Source organism: Podarcis melisellensis (assembly GCF_964234715.1).
Source record: "Podarcis melisellensis genome assembly, chromosome: 17".
Classification (NCBI taxonomy): Eukaryota; Metazoa; Chordata; class Lepidosauria; order Squamata; family Lacertidae; genus Podarcis; species Podarcis melisellensis.
Window position 1 is genome coordinate 38,418,972 of NC_138534.1, and position 26,614 is coordinate 38,445,585.

Consider the following 26,614-nt stretch of genomic DNA (forward strand, 5'->3'; position numbering starts at 1 on the left):
AAGGCCCATGCTATGTGTGCTTTGGTCTCAGCGAGGGATCTTGCTGTGGGTTGCGCACAGTATTTTGTGTCCGGGTCCACAGCCCCCCCCAGGCTACGCCACTATGAAGATGCCCTGAAACAGCATAACAGCAACCGAGTAGGCTCACTTATGCCTCCCTTCAAAGCTTTCTTGGCCATAGCTCGGTAGCAGAGCCAGGATTCGACCCCAGGAATCTCCAGTTAGCAGGGCTGAGAATGACCTCTGAATGGCTGAGGTAATGGCTGGCAGTCAATTCTAGGCTTGCCACATTTTAAAAAAGTAAAAAACAGGACACCCCAAAAGTAGTTCTTCTTTTTTTTTTACAAAAATGCAAATAAATAAATAAATAAATGTGATTTTTCAATCCGAGACAAACCGCCGCCTTCTGGAAATTCTCCCTGGCCATCACTTCAGCCTTTGAAATCCTGGTAATGTCCGGTAAAATCCGGATGTATGGCATCCATAATTTAGATGAAACTGGACCAATTAAACCATTGGCCTGGCTTGGGTAACTTCCAGGCAACCTGCTTATTGAGCATTTATTCTGAGTTTATTTGTTTGTGTCAAGCAATGTCCACCCCACACTTTTTCAGTGCCTTGTCCTGCTGTTTTTCCTGTCGTGCTGCGTTGGTTATTATACGTGTACAGTACTGCTTGAAAACATCAGAGCCTGGAGTTTGCTCAGAAACAATTGTGACATGCATAGCTAGCTGAAGGAAAAATCAGTTGGGAACTTAACTTTCCTTTCGTTTTAAACAATGGGTGGAGCTCAGTGTAGGACTACGTGGGTTATGCGTGTGAGGATTGAGATCTGCTTGAGCCATAGCTGTCAACCGTCCCTTATTTGGCGGGAAATTCCCTTATCCCAGCGCCGTGTCCCGCTGCTGTCCCTTATTGATGATGTCCCTTAAATTTCCCGGGTTTCAAAGGAAGCAGCTCCTCTCCCTCCCTCCCTGCTGGCCAGGGAGGAGGGAAGCTCCAACTGTGTTGCTTGGCTGCATTGCTCACCCAATAAGAAGTCTAAGAACGACTGGGGGGTGGAGTTTGTATTCTTTCTACCAATCAAATTGGCCGCATTGCCTGGGGACTCGCCTTTGCTCAGCGCTTCCCAGCGGAGAGGTGACGGTGGTTTTCCTTGCTGCATCCCCTTTGCCGGGTTGCTGCACTGTGGGAATCACCGCCTGAGGCTTCGTTTGACTGCTGCTTGACTAAAATCCCTTATTTTGGCTGCTGATCCCTTATTTTTGAGGCTGCTGGTCCCTTATTTTCAAATCTGTAAGTTGACAGCTATGGCTTGAGCACCAAGACTTTACTACCCCTGTCTGATCCCTGCACCCCTTAAGCATGCTATGGGTTTTCCCCCCAATCCCCCAGGGCAGATTTGGGGGCGCACAGGGGAGGAGGAGGGATGTCTTTTTGCGTGAGAGGACCTTGCTCTGTGCATGCGACAACTTAGCTGAATCCCATCCAATGCGGCTAATGAGTGTCATGAAACCGCCATATCTTTTGGTTAAAACTGAAATGGAGGCTTCAGGAGAAGTGAATCAGGAATGCTATTTTGGGAAGGTGGCAGCTGTTGCTGTTTCTGTATTTCAAAGCGTAGGAGCACCTGCATTGCAGGGATGGCTAAATCTTTCGGGCTGGGGGCCGCATTGATCCACAGTCAACCCTCTGTAGGCCACCTTTCAAAGTGGGCCTGTTCAAGTATAAAAATGAGGATTTAATTGCGGGGGGGAGAAAAGGTTTATTTCGGGAGTGGTCCTCACAAACATTTGGGCTTCACTGAATCACAGTAGGGGGTCAGCAAAACTTTTGGACAAATTAGGGAATCTGAGAGGGCCACAAAAAAACAAGTGTCAGAATGGTATACCTGAGGGAATAGTCAGGGGAATTTTTTAAAAAATTTTTTGCAGCTTTCAGACCAAGACACTTTATGCCTGTAGCTGTTTCTGGTCTTCCTCTCTCTGAGCCAGATAGTCCATGCTTGGTTTACCAGATTGCCCTCTGGTCTACTGATACTGTTAAATGCCAGCACAATTTATAATAAGATCTCCTTCAGCCGTGTTTTAATTGCAGACAAGAAGGCTAGCTGGTTGATATTAACAAGATCTGAGACGGGGAGATACTGGGAGGTGGGGGGAATAATATCTCCCAGCTAAGCCTTCCTGGATGCTTGATTCAACACTGGTTGAGCCCAGACTTGAGGGCTGTGAAGAATGGTTGCTAAAAATTATCAGAATTGTTTCTAGGCTTTCTGTTAATTTGTGTGCCAATCTGGAGTGTTTATATCTTGTGTTGGGCACTTTGAACAGCTGAGGGAATCTGCTGGTGTACCAGTCACTCTCCTGCCCATGACACTGTCAGGGAATATTTCATTTGGTGTTGAGACTCCTGAGTTTATTAAGGGAGAAGCTCAACTTCCGTGTCAAGGCTGCTGTAGACTTCATGGCTGCCATGGCCATGGGGGGCTGTCCCAATTTGTCATCGGCTCTAGTCATGTTGCAGGACACACTGTCAGTTTGGTTTTCTCTAGCGGGAAGGAGGATGATCTGAAAGTGGGTTTACTTTGAGTCCCTTGTCATCATCAGATCACTTCCTGTTGAGGCTTAGGCTTGCAGCAACTGTTCCTTTCGGGAAGGGTGAAGGACCTATTACAACAGTCCATTTCTAGAGGCTAGTGGACTCCAATGAATCCCATATTGCTTATGGGGATTTTCTGATTGGTGTGGCTGTTGCGCCTGTCAAATCCCTGGCTGTGTTGTATGATGCAGAGATGACCTGAGCAGTTGTCATGGTTGCTCCAAAGTGTTAAAAGGGTGGTGCTGTGGTCTAAACCACTGAGCTTCTTGGGCTTGCTGGTCAGATGGTCGGTGTTTCGAATCCCTGCGACAGGGTGAGCTCCCAGCTCCTGCCAACCTAGCAGTTTGAAAGCACACCAGTGCAAGTAGATAAATAGATACTGCTGCGGCGGGAAGGTAATCGGCGTTTCTGTGCACTCTGGTTTCTATTCCGGTGTTTCGTTGCACCAGAAGTAGTTTAGTCATGCTGGCCACATGACCCGGAAAGCTGTCTGTGGACAAATGCCGGCTCCCTTGGCCTGAAAGCGAGATGAGCGCCGCAACCCCAGAGTCACCTTTGACTGGACTTAACCAGTCCTTTACCTTTTTACCTCCAAAGTGTTACCTCTCCCTGTGTATATTACGAAATACATTTTACGCTTCTCCAATATGGGAATGGCAAGTGGTCATGCCACAGGATAATTCTGAAGAACACAGCCAGCACAGCTACATCACTCCAGCTACCCAAAGTCCAAGGGTGGAGATAGAAAGCAATGCTTTAAAATAGAGTTGCTAACCAACTTTGTTATATATATAAAAAAGCAGGAGATAATGTGCAATACTATGTAGATACTAGTTATCATTAACACATTGATAACACCGTCATTGCTAGATAAATATTGTATCATTATTATCAGTATACCTGAAGGAGCGTCTCCACCCCCATCATTCAGCCCAGACACTGAGGTCCAGCTCCAAGGGCCTTCTGGTGGTTCTCTCACTGTGAGAAGTGAAGCTACAGGGAACCAGGCAGAGGACCTTCTCGGTGGTGGCACCCGCCCTGTGGAACGCCCTCCCATCAGATGTCAAGGAAATAAACAACTATCTGACTTTTAGAAGACATCTGAAGGCAGCCCTGTTTAGGGAAGTTTTTAATGTTTGATGTTTTAATGTGTTTTTGATATTCTATTGGGAGCCGCCCAGAGTGGCTGGGGAAACCCAGCCAGATGGGCGGGGTATAAATCATCATCATCATCTTCATCCTGCTTTGTCGTATGCTGCTTCTGTTACCCCAGCGATGCTTCAGCCATGCTTACCCTCTTTTTCTGTGGCCTGATTCTGTTTTTCATCCCTCCTTCTCCCCAGGTGGTACCATGGTCATCTTTCTGGCCCAGCTGCCGAGACCTTACTCCAAACTAAGGCTGCACCATGGACTTTCTTGGTTCGTGAGAGCCTCAGCAAGCCGGGTGACTTTGTGCTGTCTGTCCTCACCGACCAGCCTAAATCTGGGGGTGATGCCCCTGGAGCCGCTAGCACCCCCAAAGAACGACTTAAAGTTACGCATGTCAAGGTTATGTGTGAGGTGAGAAACTTGTGGAGAGGTGGCCGAGGGGCGGGGAGACAGAAAACAACCTCTTTCCCATGAGCACACCTAGATGGCATGTTTCTCTTTGTCATGTTCTCAAAATTAAGAGACAACTAGGAATCCAGTGAGCCGAATTTATTAATTAATTTTAATTACTATTTTATTCATCACATTTGTATGCCTCCCATCTTGGAATTTATGTGAGGACTCCCCCCTCCCCCGCTTATTATATATTCAATTTGTATACCACCCTTCATCCGGGGGCTCTTAGCGCGTCCCACAATATAAAAATACAATAAAACACACGGAATACATAATAAAAATAAGAACAGAACAAAACCAATAATCCCCCCTCCCAAGGCCTTTGTAGACCAGGGGGTCTCAAGGCAGTTCGCAGAATAAAATCAAGATATAAAATCACAAAATACCTAATAAAAATAAAAACAGCAACCCAATAAACCCCTCCAGAAAAAATAAAAAATAAAACATGGATCAACCAAAGGCCTGGTTAAAAAGGAACATTTTCACCTGGCACCTAAAGGTGTATAATGAAGGCACCAGGGGAACCTCCCCGAGGAGAGCATTCCACAAATGGGGAGCCACTGCAGAGAAGGCCCCGTTCTTGTGTTGCCACACTCCGGACCTCTCGAGGAGGAGGCACATGAAGAAGGGCCTCATAAGATGATCTCAGGGTCCGGGCAGGTTCATATGGGAAGAGGCGGTCCTTGGGGTATTGCAGTCCTAAGCCATTTAAGGCTTTATAGGTCAAAAGCAGCACTTTGCATTGGGCCCGGAAACTAACTGTTAGCCAGTGCAGTTGGACCAGGATCGGCATAATATGCTCAAACCGTCTTGCCCGGGTGAGCAACCTGGCTGCCGAATTCTGCACTTCTCTCCTCAGCAACTCTGTGCAGTAAGTTGAGATGAAATCACTAGCTCAAGAACAAGCAGTAAGCTTTGTGGCTGGGTAGGGATTTGAACCTTCTCTTTCCGATCTAAGGCCGGCAAAGCCATCACACTGCATTAGATCTTCTCACTGCCCTTAAGTGCCTGTTGCTGCAGCTGGTTAAACAACCAAGCTGTGAGGGGAAATAGGATGGGCGTTAGATGAATGGGGCACCATCCACCATGAAGTTCTTCTGAGGAAGCCCTGTTGAAACAAATAGGAGTTGCGTAAGAAAACAATACGGGTGCACACACATCCATTTATGGAGGGATGACATTCTGGGTCATTGTGCGTGTTGGTGAAGCACCATAGCTGTCAACTTTTCCCTTTTCTTGCAGGGAATCCTATTCGGAATAAGGGAATTTCCCTTTAAAAAGGGAAACGTTGACAGCTATGGTGAAGCACACGTAATCCTGCCTCACCCCATTCCGCCCCAGTCCTTTCCTCTTCCAGTGCAAAGCATGGCGTGTGCATGCTCATTCGGGTGCGCATCAAACACATGCAAAATGAGAGTTGCCTGTAGTGCTATTTTGAGATCTCCCAATTCATTTCAACAGCAGAAAGCCTTGGTCGATTGTGTCTCGTGTTAATTGGTGTATGCATGCTAAATGTGAGGGTTGTTACTTGCGACTGGTTCTGGTCATAACCTCCCAGAGCACTGGAAAGACAACTGATCAGCAAAAAATTATGCACGGGAGAAGCGTGTTACATATATAAGGGACATGACTAATAATATATTTTTTTATTTCCCTCCAGAAGGGAAAGTACACAATTGGGGGCACAGAGAGGTTTGGCAGCTTGGCTGACCTGGTGGAGCACTTTAAGAAAACGGGAATTGAAGAGGCCTCTGGATCCTATCTGTATTTGAGACAGGTACTGATTTAGAGATACACAGAGAAGTGTAGACCATGTCTGCTTTACGCATTCCATTTGATCTCCTCTCTTATTTCTAACGTTTGTTAGATGCTTCTCTAAAACAACTGGAGCCTAGCTGTCAACTTTTCCCTTTTCTTGCGAGGAATCCTGAAATATACACGGAGTCGAGTGTGGATTTCATGCTCTTTATTCAGCTCATAGTAGTGAGGAATGGAAAAGGTAAAGGTAAAGGTAAAGGTACCCCTGCCCGTACGGGCCAGTCTTGCCAGACTCTGGGGTTGTGCGCCCATCTCACTCAAGAGGCCAGGGGCCAGCGCTGTCCGAAGACACTTCCGGGTCACGTGGCCAGCGTGACATCGCTGCTCTGGCGAGCCAGAGCTGCACACGGAAACGCCGTTTACCTTCCCGCTAGAAAGCGGTCCCTATTTATCTACTTGCACCCGGAGGTGCTTTCGAACTGCTAGGTTGGCAGGCGCTGGGACCGAGCAGCGGGAGCGCACCCCGCCGCAGGGATTCGAACCGCCGACCTTTCGATCGGCAAGCCCTAGGCGCTGAGGCCTTAACCCACAGCGCCACCCACGTCCCTGAGGAATGGAAGTTCCCCCAAAATATCTGTTTTATATACATTATTTACACAATGGGCCGCATGTGATTGGCTATTTCTGGGATTCTCCTGTAGGCCAATCAGGTTGCAGATTCACTTCCACCTGGAGCTGGATTGGGTGGCTCCTGCGGACCAATCATACAGCTGCATTGTTCTAGGACCAATCAGACTGCTGCATTTTGGATCCAATTCAATCAATACATAACAAATCCTATTCAGAATAAGGGAATTTCCCTTAAAAAAAGGGAAACGTTGACAGCTATGAACTGGGGGAACACACAATTAATGAGAAAGAATTTAGACAATGTTATTTGTTGGGGACAAAACCCAGCATCCTCAAATTAAAAACAAACTTTTTCTATCCCATGTTGTTATGTGATGTGATCTATGGAAAGTAATATGATGCATGTTTTTTCTTTGTTTTTAAGTCATCTCGGTTATGTGGCTTTTCAAAAAATTGGAACATCTATGGTTTGGGCCTAAACCTTTTTCCTTTAGCTGGAATTTTTTTTTGCAAGGGATTGTGATTGCGAAGCAGTTTGGGGAAATACAAGTGAATGGCTTAAATTTCATTCAGTGAGATGGACAGATTTGTGGAAAATTTCTAATGTATTTTTAAAAAAACTATGAAGTTATTCCTGCGGATGAGGAAGGGAAAAAAGCTGCCACATTTCCACAGCTTCCAAGTATTATTGTTATTTTGTAAGAAGGATAATGCAGCACAATCAAATTGGCAAACTGGAGTTATCTTAAACACAGATTTTGTTAAAGCCAGCGGCAAGAGGAAAATTATCTAATATATAGGAAGTGTCGATGGTATTAGATCAGAAAGACTGTAGCTGTATGGAGAAACAGAATAAGGAAGTAGCAGAAGTAGAATATCAGTTTTAACTGTAGATCTGGAAAGTAGAAAGACTGGTCTCTGATTAACTTTAAGAGGCTAATTTTCAGATGGTAGCGACATCTTTACAACATCTGGTGCTGTGTAGGATTTAACAATTAACTGACATAGGTTCTGGGTACCGTTAATAAAAGAACCTACTCGTATGTCTGGTGGACTTGTCCCTGTATAAGAAATTATGGTCAATAATTTCATGAATTATGGTCACACATTACAGAATACCTCTGGAGTAAACTCCAAAACTGGTGAACAAATGATGTAGCAACCACAGTCATTTTAACAAAAAAAGGGAGGGGGCATGAGTATTTCAGCAATTAAGAGTGAAGATATATGGGACATAGCCTTAATGGGGAGAAACACTGTTTATATGAATTTCGGGGTTAATGACCAAGAAGTTTCAAAATAAGTCATGAATGCTTATTTATTTTTGGAGAGGGGTTTAACATTTTTTATGTCACTGTGGCAATGGCATAAAATGCTACAGTAACTGTGATAAGATAGTTTAACAAATTGCAACACATTATAAGATACAGTGTAAGAATTGATTAGAAATAGTCTATGACCCTTTATTCTTTTATGTGCTTTTTCCTTCAGTTTTTCTCTTACGGATGAATTAAAATATTCATTTTAAAATACAGTCATACCTTGGAAGTCGAACGGAATCCGTTCCGGAAGTCCTTTCGGCTTCCAAAACGTTCGGAAACCAAAGCGCGACTTCTGATTGGCTGCACATTTCCTCTTCTTTCCTTCCTTCCTTCCTTCTCTCCCGCTAGCCTTTCAACGCCACCCGGGTGAATGCAGCCGACATTGAGGACAGGGTGCAGATGCTTGAGAAGAGAAGCCAAGAGGAAGAGGCTGCCAAAGGAGGTTTCTGGGAGGAGTTCGATGTGAGTGGTGAACTGTGGGGCTTCCTCTTCCTCGGGATGCGTTATGGAGTCTGGAACTCCCTACTCCTGCCCTGGTTCTTGGCTTATCTCCACCTCAACTGGGGGTGGTGTACTGACGCATTCAGACCTTATTGTTTTGACTGCCAGCATTTTTAGAATGCATTCATTTATAAAGTCATTTGCATCCTGACATATCCTAAGAAAAGTTAGAGCAGTTTACAATAATAGATCTATATAATAAAAACATAGAAAAGAATTAAAATCGGAGGGCAGCAACTAACTGTGATGGAGAGATGTATTCTCAATTGCCTGCAAAAGTGGAATAGAAAAGTTTTTGGCAGGAGTTTAAAGGATAAAGCAGAAGACACTTGCTGAGTATTGCATAGGACTAGGCCAATGACACTAAAGTCTATTTTGTGTTGATTAGGGCTGGGCAATATATGGTTTTCAACTTTGTGATATATCACGAGTTAAACATTACAATATACTGATTTATCACAATGTCTGAAATAAGGATAGAGCTATGTATAGACACTGGCTGGATTCACAGTTTCCCCCATATTGTGATTTTTGCATAGCACGCACACACACACACATACACAATGAGTTGCAATACATTGTCAGGTCAAAAATTATATATAAAAAAATTAAATTTCATGATATAGACTTGAAATTGGTTTTGGATGATATATCGCCCAGCCCTAGCACACATCATGATTCGTGATATATTACCAGGTCAAAAACTATGTAACCAATATCACAGTATGGACTTCAAACTGGTTTGGGACGATATATTGATATACAGTGGTACCTCATTTTGAGTCCGCCTCGTTGAGTGTTCATTTTGTCGAACGTTTGCGGTAAACCCGGAAGTATTGGAATGGGTTACTTCCAGGTTTGCCGCTCATGCATGTGCAGAAGCGCTAAATTGCGCTTTGCGCATGCGCAGAAGCACAAACCTCTCCACGCATGTGCGTAGAGCGGCGCTTTGTTGTGCATCCTTTTCGTCTAGCGTCTGGGGCTCCGGAATGGATCCCGGACTCAAAACAAGGTGCCACTGTACAGTGGTGCCCCGCAAGACGAATGCCTCGCAAAACGAAAAACGCGCAAGACGAAAGGGTTTTTCGGTTTTTGCGTCGCTTTGCAAGACGATTTTCCCTATGGGCTTGCTTCGCAAGAGGAAACGTCTTGCGAGTTCTTGCAAGTTTGTTTCCTTTTTCTTAAAGCCGCTAAGCTGCTAAACCGTTAATAGCCGCTAAGCCGCTAAGCCGCTAATAGCCGTGCTTCGCAAGACGAAAAAACCGCAAGACAAAGAGACTCGTGGAACGGATTAATTTCGTCTTGTGAGGCACCACTGTATTGTCCAGCCCTAGTGTTGATGTCAAGTGAGCCTTGTCAACTTGGGAGACAACCAACGACAGTGCTGGAGATTATCTCAGTGTCACCGATGTGTATGGCACATCAGAAGCAAAAACACCTGCCCCAAGACACTTATTATTTAAATTTTGATGCAAGAGAGAGAGGTGGAGGTGGGGGTAAACATGGATGCTTCCTCATGCTTGAGAGATGCTTCCTGGTGGTCACTTCTTGTTCCTGTGCCTCCTGCCTCCAATCCACAGGCAAGCGCTAACAGCATCTCTCAGCAACCCCATGGACAAGCTGAACCCATGAATCCCAGTTTTTAGATCTCTTTCTCTCCTCCAGCTGTAAGCCATGCTTGCCCTTATTAAACACTCCTCCATGCCTCTTCCCCTTTCAGAGCCTGCAGAAACAAGAGACTAAGAACTTGTATGAACGGCATGAGGGCCAAAGACCAGAAAACAAGGGCAAGAACCGCTATAAGAACATTTTGCCATGTGAGTCTGGAGTTCCACCTATCATCTTGACCCAGAAGCTGGGCCTACACAGGCCACAGAGTCAGGTGGCAGAGGAGTCTGAGGCAGTGCTTTTTTCCAGCCAGAACTCAGTTCCGGCACCTCTCAGGTGGGCTCCATTGCCATTCTAGGAGAATGAGGGAGGTGTTCATGGTGAGTTCTGGCACCTCTTTTTCTAGAAAAATAGCACTGGTCACAGGTAGTGTCGGATTTACGTATAAGCCAAACAAGCTATAGCTTAGGACTCACTCTCTTAGGGGGCTCCAAAATATTTAAAGGGGGAAAAACTGGATGTACATTTCCAGAATATAAGATAAGAAACAAATAAAAGAAAGCCTACATACAGCAACAGTGTTTTGTGTTGTGTAGGTCCATAAATTACCATATAATAATAATATTTTATTTATTTATACCCCGCCCTTCCCGGTTCAGAAAACCGGGCTCAGGGTGGCTAACAACAAATTTAAAGCACTTAATTGTAAAAGCAGCATAAAATACAGTATAAAAACATGAATAACAATAAAATTCGAAGTTCAGAAATCAATTTGGGGGAAGTCCATCTACTAAGCATTAGATAGTCACCAGGGCTAGCTGGCTGAATTAGTCCTACTTGGGCCAACGAGGAGGCCAGGGGAGAATTAGCTGTGGGGTCTCAGAGCGGGTGATCTTCATAAAAGGGGAGGGGGAGGGAAGAGCATATATTCAACACAAGAAACAGCGACAATTTGTTGTTGACAAGGACAGCTGGACATATAAAGGGCCCCATTACCTTCAGTAACTTAAGTTAAAGGTAAAGGGACCCCTGACCATTAGGTCCAGTCGTGGCCGACTCTGGGGTTGCGGCGCTCATCTCGCTTTATTGGCCGAGGGAGCCGGCGTACAGCTTCCGGGTCATGTGGCCAGCATGACTAAGCCGCTTCTGGCAAACCAGAGCAGTGTACGGAAATGCCGTTTACCTTCCTGCTGGAGCGGTACCTATTTATCTACTTGCACTTTGACGTGCTTTTGAATTGCTAGGTTGGCAGGAGCAGGGACCGAGCAATGGGAGCTCACCCCATCGCGGGGATTACCTTACCTTTACCTTTACCATTACCTTCAGTAACTTAGGGCCTCATCAAACCTAAATCCAGCCCCGGTCACAAAGCACATGCTGCAACCTCTGTTTGCATCTTGAGCCCTGAAGAGAGTGGATTGCAAAAGCCCCTGTTGGATAGGGCATTCCTTAAGAGACATACTAACTGTGCTGCCTCCTCTTTTAGTTGACCACTCTCGAGTCATCCTCCAAGACAGAGAACCTGGGTCGGATTATATAAATGCCAACTACATCAAGGTGAGGAGCTGAGTCATGTCTTCCAGAAAGAAGGGTGGTGGTGGATTTTCGCTCCAGGCCCTTTATATTTTACCTGCTTGCTCACTTGCAGAACAAGCTATTCAGCCCCGAGGAATGCAGCAAAACGTACATTGCCAGCCAAGGTTGCCTGGATGCCACCACCAACGATTTCTGGCAGATGGTGTGGCAAGAAAACTCACGGATCATTGTGATGACCACTCGAGAAGTGGAGAAAGGAAGGGTAAGAAGGGGCAAGGGGGGGGGCATTCCTCTCCATCCATTCCTCCACCTTCTCAGCATACATTACATCTTTCTTGCTTGGTCTTCATCTCCTCCAGAATTGTGAGAAACTCCCTTGGAAGATTTCTAGGGCTGAAGGTGCTGCCAAACATTCCACACAAATGATGCACAACAGCCAATTTCTTTGCCGCAAAGCTCAGTTCCAGCAGAGAACCGCTTCACCTTTTCATGTTAACCCTTCCCTTCCTACCACGTTGCTGACCTGTGGGGTTTCTCGCCCTGATCTGACCACAGTGATCCATGCGACGGTCACCTCCAGGCTTGATTATCATAACTCGCTCTACACGGGGCTGCCCTTGAAGCTGACCCAGAAACTCCAGCGGGTGCAGAATGCCACGGCGAGGTTCCTTACAGGGTCCTTGCCATGGGATCACATTCATCCAGTGCTTTACCAACTGCACTGGCTCCCAATGGAGTACAGGGTCAGGTTTAAGGTGCTGGTTTTGATCTTTAAAGCCCTAGGACCCTCGTACCTACGGGACCGCCTCTCCTGGTATGCCCTGCAGAGGACCTTAAGATCCACAAATGACAACATTTTGGAGGTCCCAAGTTGCAAGGTGGTTACATTGATCCCAACGAGGGCCAGGGCCTTTTCAGTACTGGCCCCAACTTGGTGGAATGCTCTGTCACAAGAGACTAGGGCCCTGTGAGACTTGACATCTTTCTGCAGGGCCTGCAAGACAGAGCTGTTCTGCCTGGCCTTTGGCTTGGACTCAGTCTGACCCTTATGTTTCCCTCCCCTTATGGTTTGATCTATGGGCTACTTTTAAAATGAGGCTGCATTTTAAAATGCATTTTAACCTGTATTTTAAATTGGTTTTTTCTTTCCTATTATGTTTTTACTGTAATTTTACTGGAGTTAGCCGCCCTGAGCCCGGCTCTGGCCGGGGAGGGTGGAGTATTATTAATAATAATAATAATAATAATAATAATAATAATAATTCACATGCACAAGGTGGGAAAGTGGATGTTGGGGGGGCAGGGGGCTTTTCAGTGGGGGGGGGGGGAATCAGGACTGTGGAAAGATACAAACCAAGAGCCAAGAGAATGATGCAGTGGTCAGATGATGTAGGCCTTTTTGATGGTGGTCCCTTATTTGCGAAATGCCGTTCCTGGTGCGGTGTGCTTGTCTCCCTCAATATTGACTTCCGGGGGGGGGGGGTTAAATAAATAAATAAACACCCAGACTTTGGATGCCTAAAAGTTCACTGTTTCTGGCAACCCTGAGGTCACTGGTTTTTAGGATGTTTTTAGAATGCTCCTTTGGGGTAAGGGGCAGGATATTAATTAATTAATTACATAAAATCCCCATCAGCCCCAGCCAGGATGGCCAATAGCCTGAGGTGACAGAAGTTATAGTCAGCAATATTTGGATGGGACCACATTGACTATCCCTGATTTAAGGACATCCTTCCTGTCTCCCTGCTGCTTCTCCAAATCCCTCTGGTGAAGGAGTAGTCAAATCGTTTTTTAATTACCCATGTGCTGTTTGCATGTAAGGTGTTATTGAACTCTCACCTTCCTCAGGTGGTTATTGTGGTAGATTTCCTTCCAAGTTTTGCTTGAGATGAAGACAGTGGCGTAGCGTGGGGGGTGCAGGGGGGGCCGGCCGCACTGCGTGCAACATCTGGGGGGGCACGCTCGCACTCGCAGCTCTCTGCCCCTACCTGGCTCACTCTCTCTCTCTCTCTCACTGCAGTGCTGGCTGTGCGAATCCGATCCGAGCCGCCGGGTCGCCGCCCACTGTGGAGGGGGTGGGTGCCAGGCGTGCGGTGCGGAGAGAGAGCGAGGGAGTATCTGGGGGAGGGACAGTGCAGCGGCCACCCAGCGCAGCGCTGAGCGTGGGAGAGAACCACACCAGACCAGACCAGGTAGCAGCAAGAAGAAGCTGGCAGCGGCGGCAGGTTAGGGGTTAGGGGCGCAAATTACTTGCCTTGCCCCGGGTTAGGGGCGCAAATTACTTGCCTTGCCCCGGGTTAGGGGGCGCAAATTACTTGCCTTGCCCCGGGTGCTGACAACCCACGCTACGCTGCTGGATGAAGAGGACAAGCTGTGATCTTCTCCCCACTTTCTTTCTTTTTTGGGCGGAGGCATTTAATCTTTATTGATTTTTTTTAGTACACATCACAATTATCATTTCCCATCAGAGATGTACAAAAGGAGAAGAAAAAAATGCTTAAATGCTGAAAATGAAATAAAATTATATAGTAAAGTATTAAGACTTCCCTCCACCCAAACGTGGGTTCTTTACAATTCTATATTAACTTCTATATTAATAAGTAATATTAATTACTTATCCAATATATCCATAAGTTATGTCACCTTGCAGGAGTCATTCAAGGCCTGCCAAAGATTCCAGTTGTTCCCACTGTCACCCATCAAAACCTGCTTTCTGTTTCCTAACAGAACAAATGTGTCCCTTACTGGCCAGAGGTGGGCAGCAGCAAAGAGTATGGGCCGTATATTGTGGAAAACATCGGAGAACATGATGCCTTAGAATATAAACTCCGACAGCTCTGCCTTTCATCAGTCCACAATGTGAGTACACCAAGGCTGGAGAACATTCAGTGACTACTATTATTGCTACCAGGGCTGTCTTTAGCATATGTGCCGCCGGGGTACAAAGATCCGTCCAGCGCCCCCAAATTTAGTTTAGGTGCCCCCAAATTAACTTCCATTGAGCTTTTTTGGGAGGGGGGAAGCCAAAATTGTTGACCTTTTTTGGGGGGGAATATCAGAGTGATAGGGACGCGGGTGGCGCTGTGGGTAAAACCTCAGTGCCTAGGACTTGCCGATCATATGGTCAGCGGTTCAAATCCCCACGGCGAGGTGAGCTCCCATCTTTCGGTCCCAGCTCTTGCCCACCTAGCAGTTCGAAAGCACCCTTAAGTGCAAGTAGATAAATAGGGACCGCTTTATAGCGGGAACGTAAACGGTGTTTCCGTGTGTGCGCTGGTGCTGGCCTGCCAGAGCAGCTTCGTCACACTGGCCATGTGACCCGGAAGTGTCTCCGGACAGCGCTGGCTCCCGGCCTCTTAAGTGAGATGAGCGCACAACCCTAGAGTCGGACACGACTGGCCCGTACGGGCAGGCGTACCTTTACCTTTACCTTTTTATCAGAGCGATGGAGGAGGGGGGGCGGAGGAGACTTTTGCTCCATTACTTTTCACTGCTGCCGACTGAGAGGGACTGGTATACAGTAGGTATACATTTGGCTCCCTCCAGAATTCGGCACCTGGGTGCCACGCACCCCTTGCATACCTGGGTAAAGATGGCCCTGATCGCTACAAATATTGCTGAAAATAAGGACCTGCGGGAAAAAATATCCCAGCATTTTGCCCAACACCTGGATGTTTGCTACTCCATCTCCATCTCTGGCACACAATCCACTCATACTTTTAATATTTTAAAAGTATATAAAATTTGTAAAGTATATTAAAATTTGCAAAGTTATTTGTTCTTTGTGAAAAATTAATAATTAAGTTTTAAAAAACAAACAAAACGAAACAAAAACACTGGGGTGCTGCAGTTTGGCTGTGATTCCAGCTGCATCCTCTGTAATAAAGGAGCACATGAATCATATATATTCTACGAAAACAATTGCTAGTCCCCTGAAATGTTTGCTGCTGGTTCTGCGTTTCCTCTTTCTTCCCCCACCCCATCCCACAATGCCTCTGTGGGCAGCTTCATTCGCTTTCCTCCAAGCGACTCCAGAGGTTCAGATTTCCATTCTTACCATTTTCGCCCGAACTTCTTCGTGAATCTGGGACCTCAAGGCCTGTGCAACACTGACGCTGTTACTAATCGGCTCTGGGACAATTACAGTGGTACCTCGAGTTAAGTACTTAATTCGTTCCGGAGGTCTGTTCTTAACCTGAAACTGCTCTTAACCTGAAGCACCACTTTAGCTAATGGGGCCTCCTGCTGCTGCCGTGCCGCCGGAGCCTGATTTCTGTTCTCATCCTGAAGCAAAGTTCTTAACCTGAAGCACTATTTCTGGGTTAGCGGAGTCTGTAACTTGAAGCGTATGTAACCTGAAGCGTATGTAACCTGAGGTACCACTGTACAGCAGACAGACAAAATGCATCTTAACACATGAAGCTCCTCTAATAGCCAATATGTGGAGACAGCAGGAATCTGCTTGGCCTCACCAGGCTCTTCAGATGGACTTCAGTTGGGGGGTGGCATAAGAGATGGGTTGCATCCAGTCTAAAGTTCTCCTCTTGAAATAAAAGCCTCTTTTTTTTAAAAAAAAAATTATTAAGGATTTTCTTGTTTTACAGAAGTGTAGTGCCTCATATTTTTTTTCTTCTTCTTCCACGTAGCGTTTTTACAAATCTGTTTCATTTGTTGAGGCATTAGGGGGAGAAGAAAAAAGAAAGAAAAAAGAAAGGGGGTGGAGAGAGGGAAGATGGATGGGGGTGGGGTCGGGTGGCGGTGTTTCTATTATGTTTAATGTATGTAGAGTTTGGTGTCAGCGTTGCCTGTGTTGTTCACTTGTGTTCCTTTGGTGGTGAGAGAGGTTGGGGTTGGCCCAGGGTGTGATTGTTTGCTTGTGATTGGCTGTGGTGATCTTTGTTTTCGTGTGTGAGTGAGGTGGGTGGGTGTTTTGGATCAGGTTAGCCATATTGATTTGTATGCTGTTGGTGGATTATTGTCATTGTCCTGTTGGGCTGTGTTATGGGGCTTGTGCAGAAGAACTTGCTTGCGGACTGTCCCTCGGGGGTCAGATTTGTCTGCCTCCCCTCTCTGGAGACAGTCATCAAAGCCTCTGGGAGACATACAGAGAGGAGCTGGGCCATCTCATTCCTCCAACCATCAGGGCTGAGAGTTAGGAGATCCTTGGGTTGCTTTCTCTGACTGTAAGTGTGATGGGAGAGCGCAAGACGGTGGGTTGAGGGATAGACAAAGGAGTTGCAGGCATGAACCCACATGAGGGTGTGATGTTGTTGCCCCCTGCCAGAGCGAGGCTGTGCGAGACATCTGGCATTACCAGTACCTGAGCTGGCCTGACCATGGAGTGCCCAGTGAGCCTGGAGGAGTTCTGGGCTTCCTTGACCAAGTCAACCAGAAGCAGGAGAGCATCCCTGGAGCTGGACCCATAATAGTTCATTGCAGGTGAGTGAGTTGGCAGCATTGTTAATTCACTGCTGGATGTGCAGCAAACAGGAATCTATTCTCTAACGATCAGTAAAATAAACTGGGAAAATATCACAGTGCCGGTATATAAATCAGCGATAAACTCTGGCATCCGCTCATAAGTCTTAATAGGTACATTCCACAAGAAGTGCTGATCACTGCTATTTTATTTTTTATTTGGGCTAACTTTTTATTGGGCTTTATAATAGGAATAATAAATAATACAAATAAACAGACCAAGTCCTCTCATGCCATTTGTATAAGACAAAAATAGTGTAATAAATTCACAGTGATATCTGCAACATTTGGTTCATTATTAGTGGTCAATGTATAAGTTCTTGGTTCATGAACTTGGTTTAAACAAGAGCAAATATGAAACAGGATAGAAGAAAATTAACAGATAACGTTCAACATCGCGTAGGCTAATCAGGAGCCTTTGTGGTTGTGCTTAGATTAAGTATGAGTAACAGTCACTTTTCCTGTTGTGTTACCAATGAAACAAAATAAAGTGTTGGTATATTAATGAACGGGGACGCTGGTGGCGCTGTGGGTTAAACCACAGAGCCTAAGACTTGCCAATCAGAAGATCAGCGGTCCGAATCCCTGCGACGGGGTGAGCGCCCATTGTTCGGTCCCTGCTCCTGCCAACCTAGCAGTTTGAAAGCACGTCAAAGTGCAAGTAGATCAATAGGTACCGCTCTGGCGGGAAGGTAAACGGCGTTTCCATGCGCTGCTCTGGTTGGCCAGAAGCGGCTTAGTCATGCTGGCCACATGACCCGGAAGCTGTACGCCGGCTCCCTCGGCCATTAAAGAGAGATGAGCGCCGCAACCCCAGAGTTGGCCACGACTGGACCTAATGGTCAGGGGTCCCTTTACCTTTATACTGGATGTTGGGGGCACAAAGGCAACCTGGGAAGGGAAATGCAGATGTCCAGAGACTGCTGCTCTAACTACAGTCTTGGACTAACTGCGGCTTGGTAGGTTCTAGCAAGCGAAGCCTTGTCTCTTTTCTGCATGTAGAACATACTGCCGCATGTCTCCCTAATCTCCATCTCTCCCTACAGTGCTGGGATTGGTCGCACCGGGACCATCATAGTCATTGATATGATTGTGGATTTGATCTCCATCAAAGGTTAGGTCACTTCTTGTTTTCCATCCTGGTGGCTATTCAATTCCTTGGTCCCTCTTTGCCGCTGGCCAGGGTTAAGCCCCTTGCCTTCCTGGTCACGTAAATGGGAAAACGAGAAGAGCCAAAGCCTGTCCCATAAATGGCACAGGACTTCCCATCCCCTGTTTGCCCTCTTGAGACGCAAGGGGGAATTAAAACCCAGAACAAATTACATTATAACCATGAGCTAAAACCAATAATCAATAGGAAAGTAACATTGTAGCAGCACAGCAGGAGCAGGGGGGTGGGGGGTGGAGCCTGGGTAAAGATGTGCATCTTCTTGTTGTTATTTTGTATTCTTTATTGAAAAGTAAAAAAAAAATATACAAAATTACAAGTGCACAGAGTAAAATAAGACTCAAAAGAAAAAGAAGAAACAAGAAATAGTACCCACGTAGAAAACAGAACAGAACAACAGCAAAAAAGATATTGTATACAGTACATTACAAAAAAGCGGGGGAAATTGTTATTGTAGTTAACCAAATATTGTTAAATTTGTCCATGGCAAGTCCACGTTTGTACACAACTTGTTCATGTGTAGCGAGTTTGTACATATCTTCAGGGATCCTCATCTTTATTTTTCCAGTTCATCAGTCTTTTTGCCGTACAAAGGCCGTGGGGAGTCCATTTATATTGTCCCCTTCTTAGATTCCATCTGTTGGGTATATAACTCAAAAGGACATTCTCCTCTGCAAATTTAAGATTGTTCCGTACAGTCATGTCGACCGTCTCTATGACCTTCTGCCAGAAAATTTTTCAATGTAGGACATTGTAGAAACATTTGTACATCAGGGAAGCATTATCCCACCTCCAGCAGCTAGAGGTCTTCGATAGGTGTATCTCGACCATTCATGGACGAGCATTGAGCTCAGTGGGAGACTTCAGCACATGTCTAAAGCTGCTGCCAGCTCTGGGAGGAAGCACGAATGAATTCAGCAGGACCTACTTCCGAGTAAGCATGCATAGGATTGGGCTGCACATCCCTCCTAATGAAATCAGTGGGACATAAACGTACTTTGCTGGATCATGGCCTGCATTATTCCTATGCTTGCTACAGAATATTTTATTATGGAATGGTGATGTTGTTTCATATTTCATAACTTATATGTTGCTCTTAGTGCCGTGTGCAAGGAAAAATAAAGACAGCAATCCCATGCCTGCTTACTTGGGAGCAAGCCCTGTTTTATTCAGTGCCACTTGCTTACAACTGGCCTGTAAGTCTTGAAGGACTTCTTCCCCCGTTTATTTATTACACTATAGAATCAAAGTTGGAAGGGGTCCTGAGGATCATCTAGTCTAGCCCCAAGCGGGGATTGAACCTGGAACCTTCTTGCTAGCAGCACCACGCTCTAACCAACTGAGCTATCCACATTCCGCCTCCCCCTTTTTCTTCCTTCCAGGGTTTGACTGTGATATCGACATCCCAAAGGCCATTCAGATGGTTCGCTCCCAGCGCTCAGGCATGGTGCAGACCGAAGCACAGTACAAGTTCATCTACATGGCTATCTGCCAGTTCATAGAGACCACGAAGAAGAAGCTGGATGTTATGCAGGTATGGGACTGGCATGCGGTGGTCACTATCATTAGCATCTTCTCCTTTACTGAAGATGCCCCACATCCTCAAGGAGATTGTAGTTGGGATGTGGGTGGAGCTGTGGGCTAAACCACTGAGCTTCTTGGGCTTGCCGATCAGAAGGTCGGCAGTTCGAATCCATGCAATGGAGTGAGCTCCTGTTGCTCGGTCCCAGCTCCTGCCAACCTAGCAGTTCAAAAGCACGCCAGTACAAGTAGATAAATAGGTACCACTCCAGTGGGAAGGTAAATGGTGTTTCCGTGCGCTCTGGTTTCCATCACGGTGTTCCGTTGCGCCAGAAGCGGTTTAGTCATGCTGGCCACATAACCCGGAAAGCTGTCTGTTGACAAACGCTGGCTCCCTCGGTCTGAAAGCAAGATGAGCACCGCAACTCCATAGTCACCTTTGACTGGACTTAACCGTCCAGGAGTCCTTTACCTTTTACCTAGCCCTAGCTGGGTGACACACCTCTTCTGGCAATGTTGCTGGGGACAGACATTCAGATTCTAGCACCTTGTATAATTAGGCATTGCAAAGTGTACCCCAGGTATCTGTGTGCATGTGTGTGTGTGTGTGTGCATGCACAATCCCTGTGTGACCCCAAAGCAGCCAGCTATACACTTGCTAGGAATGGCATGGCCATTTTGGTCTGCATTTGACTCAGTCGTAAGCCCTCCAATGCCCTGGAGAGGCCCAGAGTTACAGCAAGAAGAGAAGGTTTTCCCCCAGAGATAGCAGGTCAGGCAGTGTGGGGAGGAAAAAGGGGGGATGACTTTCTACTTCTGCTCCCCCCCTTGGTTGCACCTGCAGCTTTACCTCTTACCTTCTCCTTCCTGACTAAATGGGGCCCCTCGCTGTGCGAGGAAATATTGCATTGCCCAAAGGACCACAGTGCCACTGTGCTCCATGCCATAAATCCCCTTATATAGAGATTTATACATATATTTTTCTCTCTCTGTTGCAGACTATGAAAGGAAAACCAAGCGAATCTGAATATGGGAATATAACCTACCCACCTGCACAGAAGATAAAGGCTTCACGAAAATCCTCTAAGTAAGAACGCAACCATGGCAGCCGTTAGAGCATCTCTCCCGGTTGTCACTATCCCACGGTGTAGATAAATAGAACATTGGCAAAGGCAACCTGTAATGTTTTTGGAGTGATGGTGCTTTAGGAATGACATTCCTGTCCTCTCTCCAAACCCATTTAACATGGTTCTCCCTTTGGGCAGCTCAAAAAAGTGCGCAAAATCCGGCTCTGAAGTCTGCCCCCTCCCCCAGCATTGCTCAGTTTAAAAGGGACTCAAGGAAATGGCAGGTGTCCTGTTGGCTGGTACATGAGTGACACACAATCAGCACCCCTCTGGATCCACAGAACACTTTAGCAACCATTTTCAAAACATTTCTCTGTTTATGTTATTCATTTAGCTGCTGAAAGATTAGCCTCCTGTTTATCTGAGCTGCATAAAAAAAGTGGGAAAAATATGAAAGAGACCACTCCAGGAGCGCCAAATTGGCCCAGCGAATGTGGGTGCCCAGGGTCTTTGGGTGCCACTCAGTGTGCATGGCCCTGGCACCAAAATTTGTTGGTTGCACGACCCCTTCATGGGGAATTTTTTGGAGTTGGCACCTATGGTCCACTTGAAGCTTGAGTGCTAGGGGGCAAGAGTAAGGACTAGCCCATTTTCACAGCATGTAAAGCAAATTGCTGATTCAGGTGCTGACTCAGCAGTATGTGTGCCAGCACCAGGCTGCAAAGCTGAGTTCACGCAACAACCTGCTGTGATAGCATTATTATTATTATTATTATTATTATTATTATTATTATTATTACAACTACAATTTATATACCACCCTTTATCAAAAGGTCCCAGGGCAGCGTACATGTTATGGAGCATAATAATAATAATAATAAAATGCAAAGCACAATCATAGACAGCATAATGATAAAATAATCATAATAACAGTCCCTGACCCACCATGTCATCTCTCAGAAGGGTCCAAGGGGACATGGCATGATATGATGGACAATTTCAATGATCAGTTTCTGCTGTTTTCAGTAGGGTTTTACGGAAATACATATCGCCACATATTTTCCTGATACAGTCATACCTCGGGTTACAGATGCTTCAGGTTGCGTTTTTTTGGGTTACGGACCGCCAAAACCCAGAAGTACCGGACCGGGTTGCTAAATCACGCTTTGCACATGCACAGACGCACCACTACGGGTTGTGAACGCTGTGGGTTGCAAACGTGCTTCCTGCATGGTTCACATTTGCAACCCGAGCATCCACTGTATTTTAAGAGATGGCAGCGTATAAAACAACACAAGGCCATGGCTTGGCCTTACAGCTTAGCCACCCCCATCTTCCAGTCAGTACTTCCTCCCTCCCTTCCTTTATTCGAGGTTCCGTTATCATTAAGAGCGCTCATTCTGCTTTCTGTTCTTCCCTTTCTCCTTTCACAGGCAGAAGGATGAAGCAACCCTGTATGAGAATTTAGGCAAAAAAGAGGAAAAAGGGCAAAAGCAGTGGCCTTCAGGGAAGGAGAAGAAACCAAAGGGCTCCCTGAAGAAAAAATAACGCCATAGATAATCTTCCACCTGCCTGGCTCCATTCACAGCAGACACAAATTGTCTAACCCCCCCCCCCCCCGCTGAGAACTTCCTCTGAAAGGTTTACTGAGCTACGGAGGACTAGCCCAAGAGATTTGGGTGCCTGAAATGGGAAATCCAGATGGCACCTTTCCATTCGTCTCCTACTAATGAACGCAATTCTTCCTGTTTCTTCTATGACCCAACATACTAATCTCCTACACCTCTTGGACTCCCCAGTGCGCTTGCAAATTCATTCGGCTCTCCAGCCTTCACCTTTTCTAAAAGGCAGTTTTTCACTGCTTGAAACATGCCCCAACCACCATTAAAGTCCAAACCATAACAATTATTGGGCGAGGGCTGTAGGTCAGCGGTAAGACACCTGCTTTGCATGCAAAAAGTCCCAAATTCAATCCCTGGCATCTCCTGAAGGGGCTGGAAGAGACCCCTCTCTGAATTCCTGGAGACCAGCTTCCAGCCAATGTTGACAATTCTGAGCTTAGATGCAGAGCCAGATTAAGACCTTTAGAGGCCCCAAGAACTTAAAATACACAAACACGCACGCGCACACCATAAAAAAATTAGTTTAGAACTGAAACAAAACCTACAGTAAGATGGAAAATAATGCTTGTTTCTGTACACTTCCACTTTATTTATATTTTGGGGGAAAATCTTCTACCTTTTCTAATAGCAAAGCCTTTGGTCAGATCCTCAAAACCAATATTACACAACAGATCTGTTCTACACTTCGTAGAGATAAGGTATCCAGCCTGCCTTGTTGCATAGTTGTTCAATTGCGATTTTTAGCTGGAAAAAAATGAATGCTCCACTGAGCAATTAGTGTGCATTGAAGTTAAAAATTTGGCAATGGAAAATTTCCCTAAGCATGGGCTTATTTTGCTTAATGGTGAGTCAAGCCCTAGCTAGATGGGCCAATGGGCTGCTGATCCTGAGCTTTCCAGTGTTGCCATGACCCTGAAATAAGATTCCAAGCACAGGTCCTTATGAGACTGCCTAATTTCTACAGAGGAGCCCTTCAAAACCACCATCCTAGGTCACCACTCTGTTCTGTGATGTGTTGGCTGGTTTTGTTGTCGTTCTATGCAGCAGTCATAAGGATTAATGCAAAAGTGCCATGGATTAATGTGCTTTGAGCTGTGCCTAGCACAGAATCTGTGCTTTTTGCTGTGCCATCTACCACTACAAGTTTTGATTTGATGGTGGGTTTCTTTCCGGGACAGAGAGGTGGGTGGGACTCCACATGCAAATTCACAAGGATCAGTTTTAATTCAGCCGGATCTCACTTTTATCTAGACCCCTTGGGAAAACAAGTGTCTGGGGGGACACTTTCTATGTCTGGGGGGGAGAGAAGCAACAAAAATAGGTTTTTCCCATGGGCCCAGAAAACACAGCTGGGAGTCCCACTGAATGCACGTCAGAGTAGACAGGTACACAATCACACTGGTGGAAGGCTAGAACTCCTGCCATTTCCCCTTAGTCTTGAGATCTTGAGTCTTCTTTTTATCATGACCTCTAAAGGTAAAGGTAAAGGTACCCCTGCCCGTACGGGCCAGTCTTGACAGACTCTGGGGCTATGCGCCCATCTCACTTAAGAGGCCAGGGGCCAGCGCTGTCCGGAGACACTTCCGGGTCACGTGGCCAGTGTGACATCGCTGCTCTGGCGAGCCAGAGCCGCACACGGAAACGCCGTTTACCTTCCCGCTGTAAGCAGTCCCTATTTATCTACTTGCACCCGGAGGTGCTTTCGAACTGCTAGGTTGGCAGGCGCTGGGACCGAGCAGCGGGAGCGCACCCCGCAGCAGGGATTCGAACCGCCGACCTTTCGATCGGCAAGCCCTAGGCGCTGAGGCTTTAACCCACAGCGCCACCTGTGTCCATCATGACCTCTAGCCTAGGCTATTCCATACAGCAAGCCCTGTCAGGCTGAGAAGCAGTATAAAGTGCCCTTGGGATCAACGTTGCTTCTGTAACTTCACTTTTTGGTTCCCTGTCTTTCTCTCCCCTGCTCAAATGCTTCACCTAATTGGTCAAAGCCATCCTTGCTTTGTGCAACCTCCAGCTCAAATGCCAACCTCTGCTTAGCCACCGAACCTTACCGCTGTGCTGTGTGTAAATAATGGATAATTTTTCTAATCCAGTGGATTGGTTTTCTTGACTTGTAAATAAACCAGATTTTTGTTTGATTTGCATGAAGACTTTTTTTTTTAAATCGTTAAGAGTTCCGTCCTGAACTTGCAGGAGAGTGCACAAAATTGCTGGGACTCTGGAAATGATCTACAGGTGCTGTTGGAAAACAAGGAGATTTGTTCAGTCACTCTGCTGTGGGCAGCGCATGCCGGAAGTCATTTCCTGCTTCCAGCCACAGAGAGCTCCAACTTTGTTCTTTATGTTTGCTTCCGATGCAAAAATGCCTAGAGCTAATAAGCAGTGAAATCAGGACACACACACAGCTTCTCCCATGTCAGCCCCAAATCCAGACAGCGCTGAAGTGCTTTATAATATGGGGCACAGATGCTGCAGGGTTGTCAACAAGGACGTCCAAGATTAAAATATGACATACCCATGTCCCTTTGCATGCTCTTTGGCAGAGGTCAGCAAACCTTTTCAGCAGGGGGCTGGTCCACTGTGTCAGCTTCGCCTTTGAGCCAGTGCCAACGACTGGGCTCAACCTCTTCAGCCCCGACTGGGCCAGGCGAGCTGGAAAAGCACTCCCAGAGACCTTCCATTGCAGGGAGCAGGTCTAAGTGCTGTGGACTCACAACTTAGAGCTGTGAGCACCAAACTCAGTTCCAAAAGTTTGCCTACCCAAGCTCTTTGGTATGAGTTTACAAAAAAGAGCAAAAATCTTGAGATTGCTAGGGGCAGAAAAAAATGAACTGGGGTACAGATCTAGGTTGCCAGCAGGCTATGCTTGACAGAGTACAGACTGAAATGAGGTCCTCTTTTTTATGAACCCAGTAGAACAACTAGAAATTCTTAAAAATAACTGCACTTTCACAGGGCTCGGCTATGTAGGCTTGGCTCTTTGCAGGAAGGTCTTCAGGCGAGATATGTCTTCTGCAAGTGGCTGAGAACTGTCTGCCTGCTGTATCTCGACACGTAACCTCCTTAGGCCACAACAGTGCAACTGCAGCAGCGAGGCATTTGTTGAGTCACTATTGACCCTGCTCTGCAGTCTAAAAAATTAAGGAACCGTAACAAAAAGAGAGGACACAGAGGAGGGCAGCACCCTCCCTCCATCTTTCCTGGAATAGGTTTTCGTGTTTTCTGACATAGCACTGCTCCCTCGAGACAGACCACGCTGCATTTGGAACTGTTGGGTTGGCAAGCTGTCCATGCACTGTGCAGGTTTGTAGATGGCTACCTCGGGTTACATATACTTCAGGTTAGACTCCGCTAACCCAGAAATAGTGCTTCAGGTTAAGAACTTTGCTTCAGGATGAGAACAGAAATTGGGTTCCGGCAGCACGGCAGCAGCAGGAGGCCCTATTAGCTAAAGCGGTGCTTCAGGTTAAGAACAGTTTCAGGTTAAGTACAGACCTTTGGAACGAATTAAGTACTTAACCCGAGGTACCACTGTATTTTTCATTTATTAAATTGATGTATTTTAACCCCACTCTTGAGGTAGTAATCTTTCAAGCAAAAGGAGCTGTGAGGCTGGCTATAGCATAGACACAGTTGCTACATTCTGCCTGCCGTTTCTGCAGTTGTACAGGACTAGGGAGACACTTAAACTGTACGACACAAAAATATACCAGCAGGTAAGCAGGGGCGTCCATCTTCAAAACTAAACAAATTCCTGCACACAGAAAACTGGCACACCCAGGTGGCTAGGCTACAACCCTTTTCCCTGATACATAGGCTTTCTATGTGCAGAAATTGTAGTTATTTTGTATATCGCAACATCTACTTGCGGTCTAACCCTGACACAGCACAAACTCATGATTTCCCCAAGAGAAAGGCCTGACGATGGCTTGCCATCATTGCATTTATTTGTGGCATACTTTGCTGAAAGAGCTTGGCCACCACCAACTTTTCCCCCTGCCAGCTTGTAGCTTTTTTCACTGCCTAAAAAAAAAAAAAGTTGCCAGTTTTCTTAAGTGAACTCATTTCATTGCTCAAATGCTCTGGTAGAAAATATATGTGTGCCTTATTTATGGGGTTTTTTGTTTTAAATTTTTTTTTACAAGAAACCCCAATGGCAACAGCAAAGAACCCACCTCACTTTTAAAGCAATTA

General features: G+C 46.1%; 1 protein-coding gene and 2 long non-coding RNA genes across 6 annotated transcripts in view; 1 reads left to right on the forward strand and 2 right to left on the reverse strand.

The window, feature by feature from the left end:
• PTPN6 (protein tyrosine phosphatase non-receptor type 6) overlaps positions 1-23,464 on the forward strand; it is a gene marked incomplete at its 3' end in the record, with an annotated part of 39,926 nt that extends 16,462 nt beyond the window's left edge. For 3 of the 4 annotated variants that reach the window (XM_081894265.1, XM_081894264.1, XM_081894266.1), the window contains 12 exons: positions 3,945-4,161; positions 5,867-5,983; positions 8,265-8,378; positions 10,138-10,234; positions 11,512-11,582; positions 11,674-11,823; positions 14,289-14,420; positions 16,846-17,000; positions 18,086-18,153; positions 19,590-19,741; positions 20,727-20,815; positions 22,229-23,464. In XM_081894265.1, the coding sequence (XP_081750391.1) occupies positions 3,945-4,161; positions 5,867-5,983; positions 8,265-8,378; positions 10,138-10,234; positions 11,512-11,582; positions 11,674-11,823; positions 14,289-14,420; positions 16,846-17,000; positions 18,086-18,153; positions 19,590-19,741; positions 20,727-20,815; positions 22,229-22,343 (1,477 nt within the window). Of the gene's footprint in view, positions 1-3,944; positions 4,162-5,866; positions 5,984-8,264; positions 8,379-10,137; positions 10,235-11,511; positions 11,583-11,673; positions 11,824-14,288; positions 14,421-16,845; positions 17,001-18,085; positions 18,154-19,589; positions 19,742-20,726; positions 20,820-22,228 lie in introns of those variants that run through there. The other variant, XM_081894267.1, reaches the window with a different exon arrangement.
• Positions 1-26,614, reverse strand: part of LOC309360446 — a 359,212-nt gene that overhangs the window by 139,590 nt on the left and 193,008 nt on the right. The gene's annotated exons all lie outside the window — the stretch shown is intronic.
• On the reverse strand, positions 22,936-24,818 carry LOC309360326. Its single transcript, XR_014163986.1, has 2 exons — positions 24,260-24,818; positions 22,936-23,885 (listed from the first exon to the last, which is right to left on the reverse strand). It is a non-coding gene; the product is annotated as an uncharacterized lncRNA (long non-coding RNA).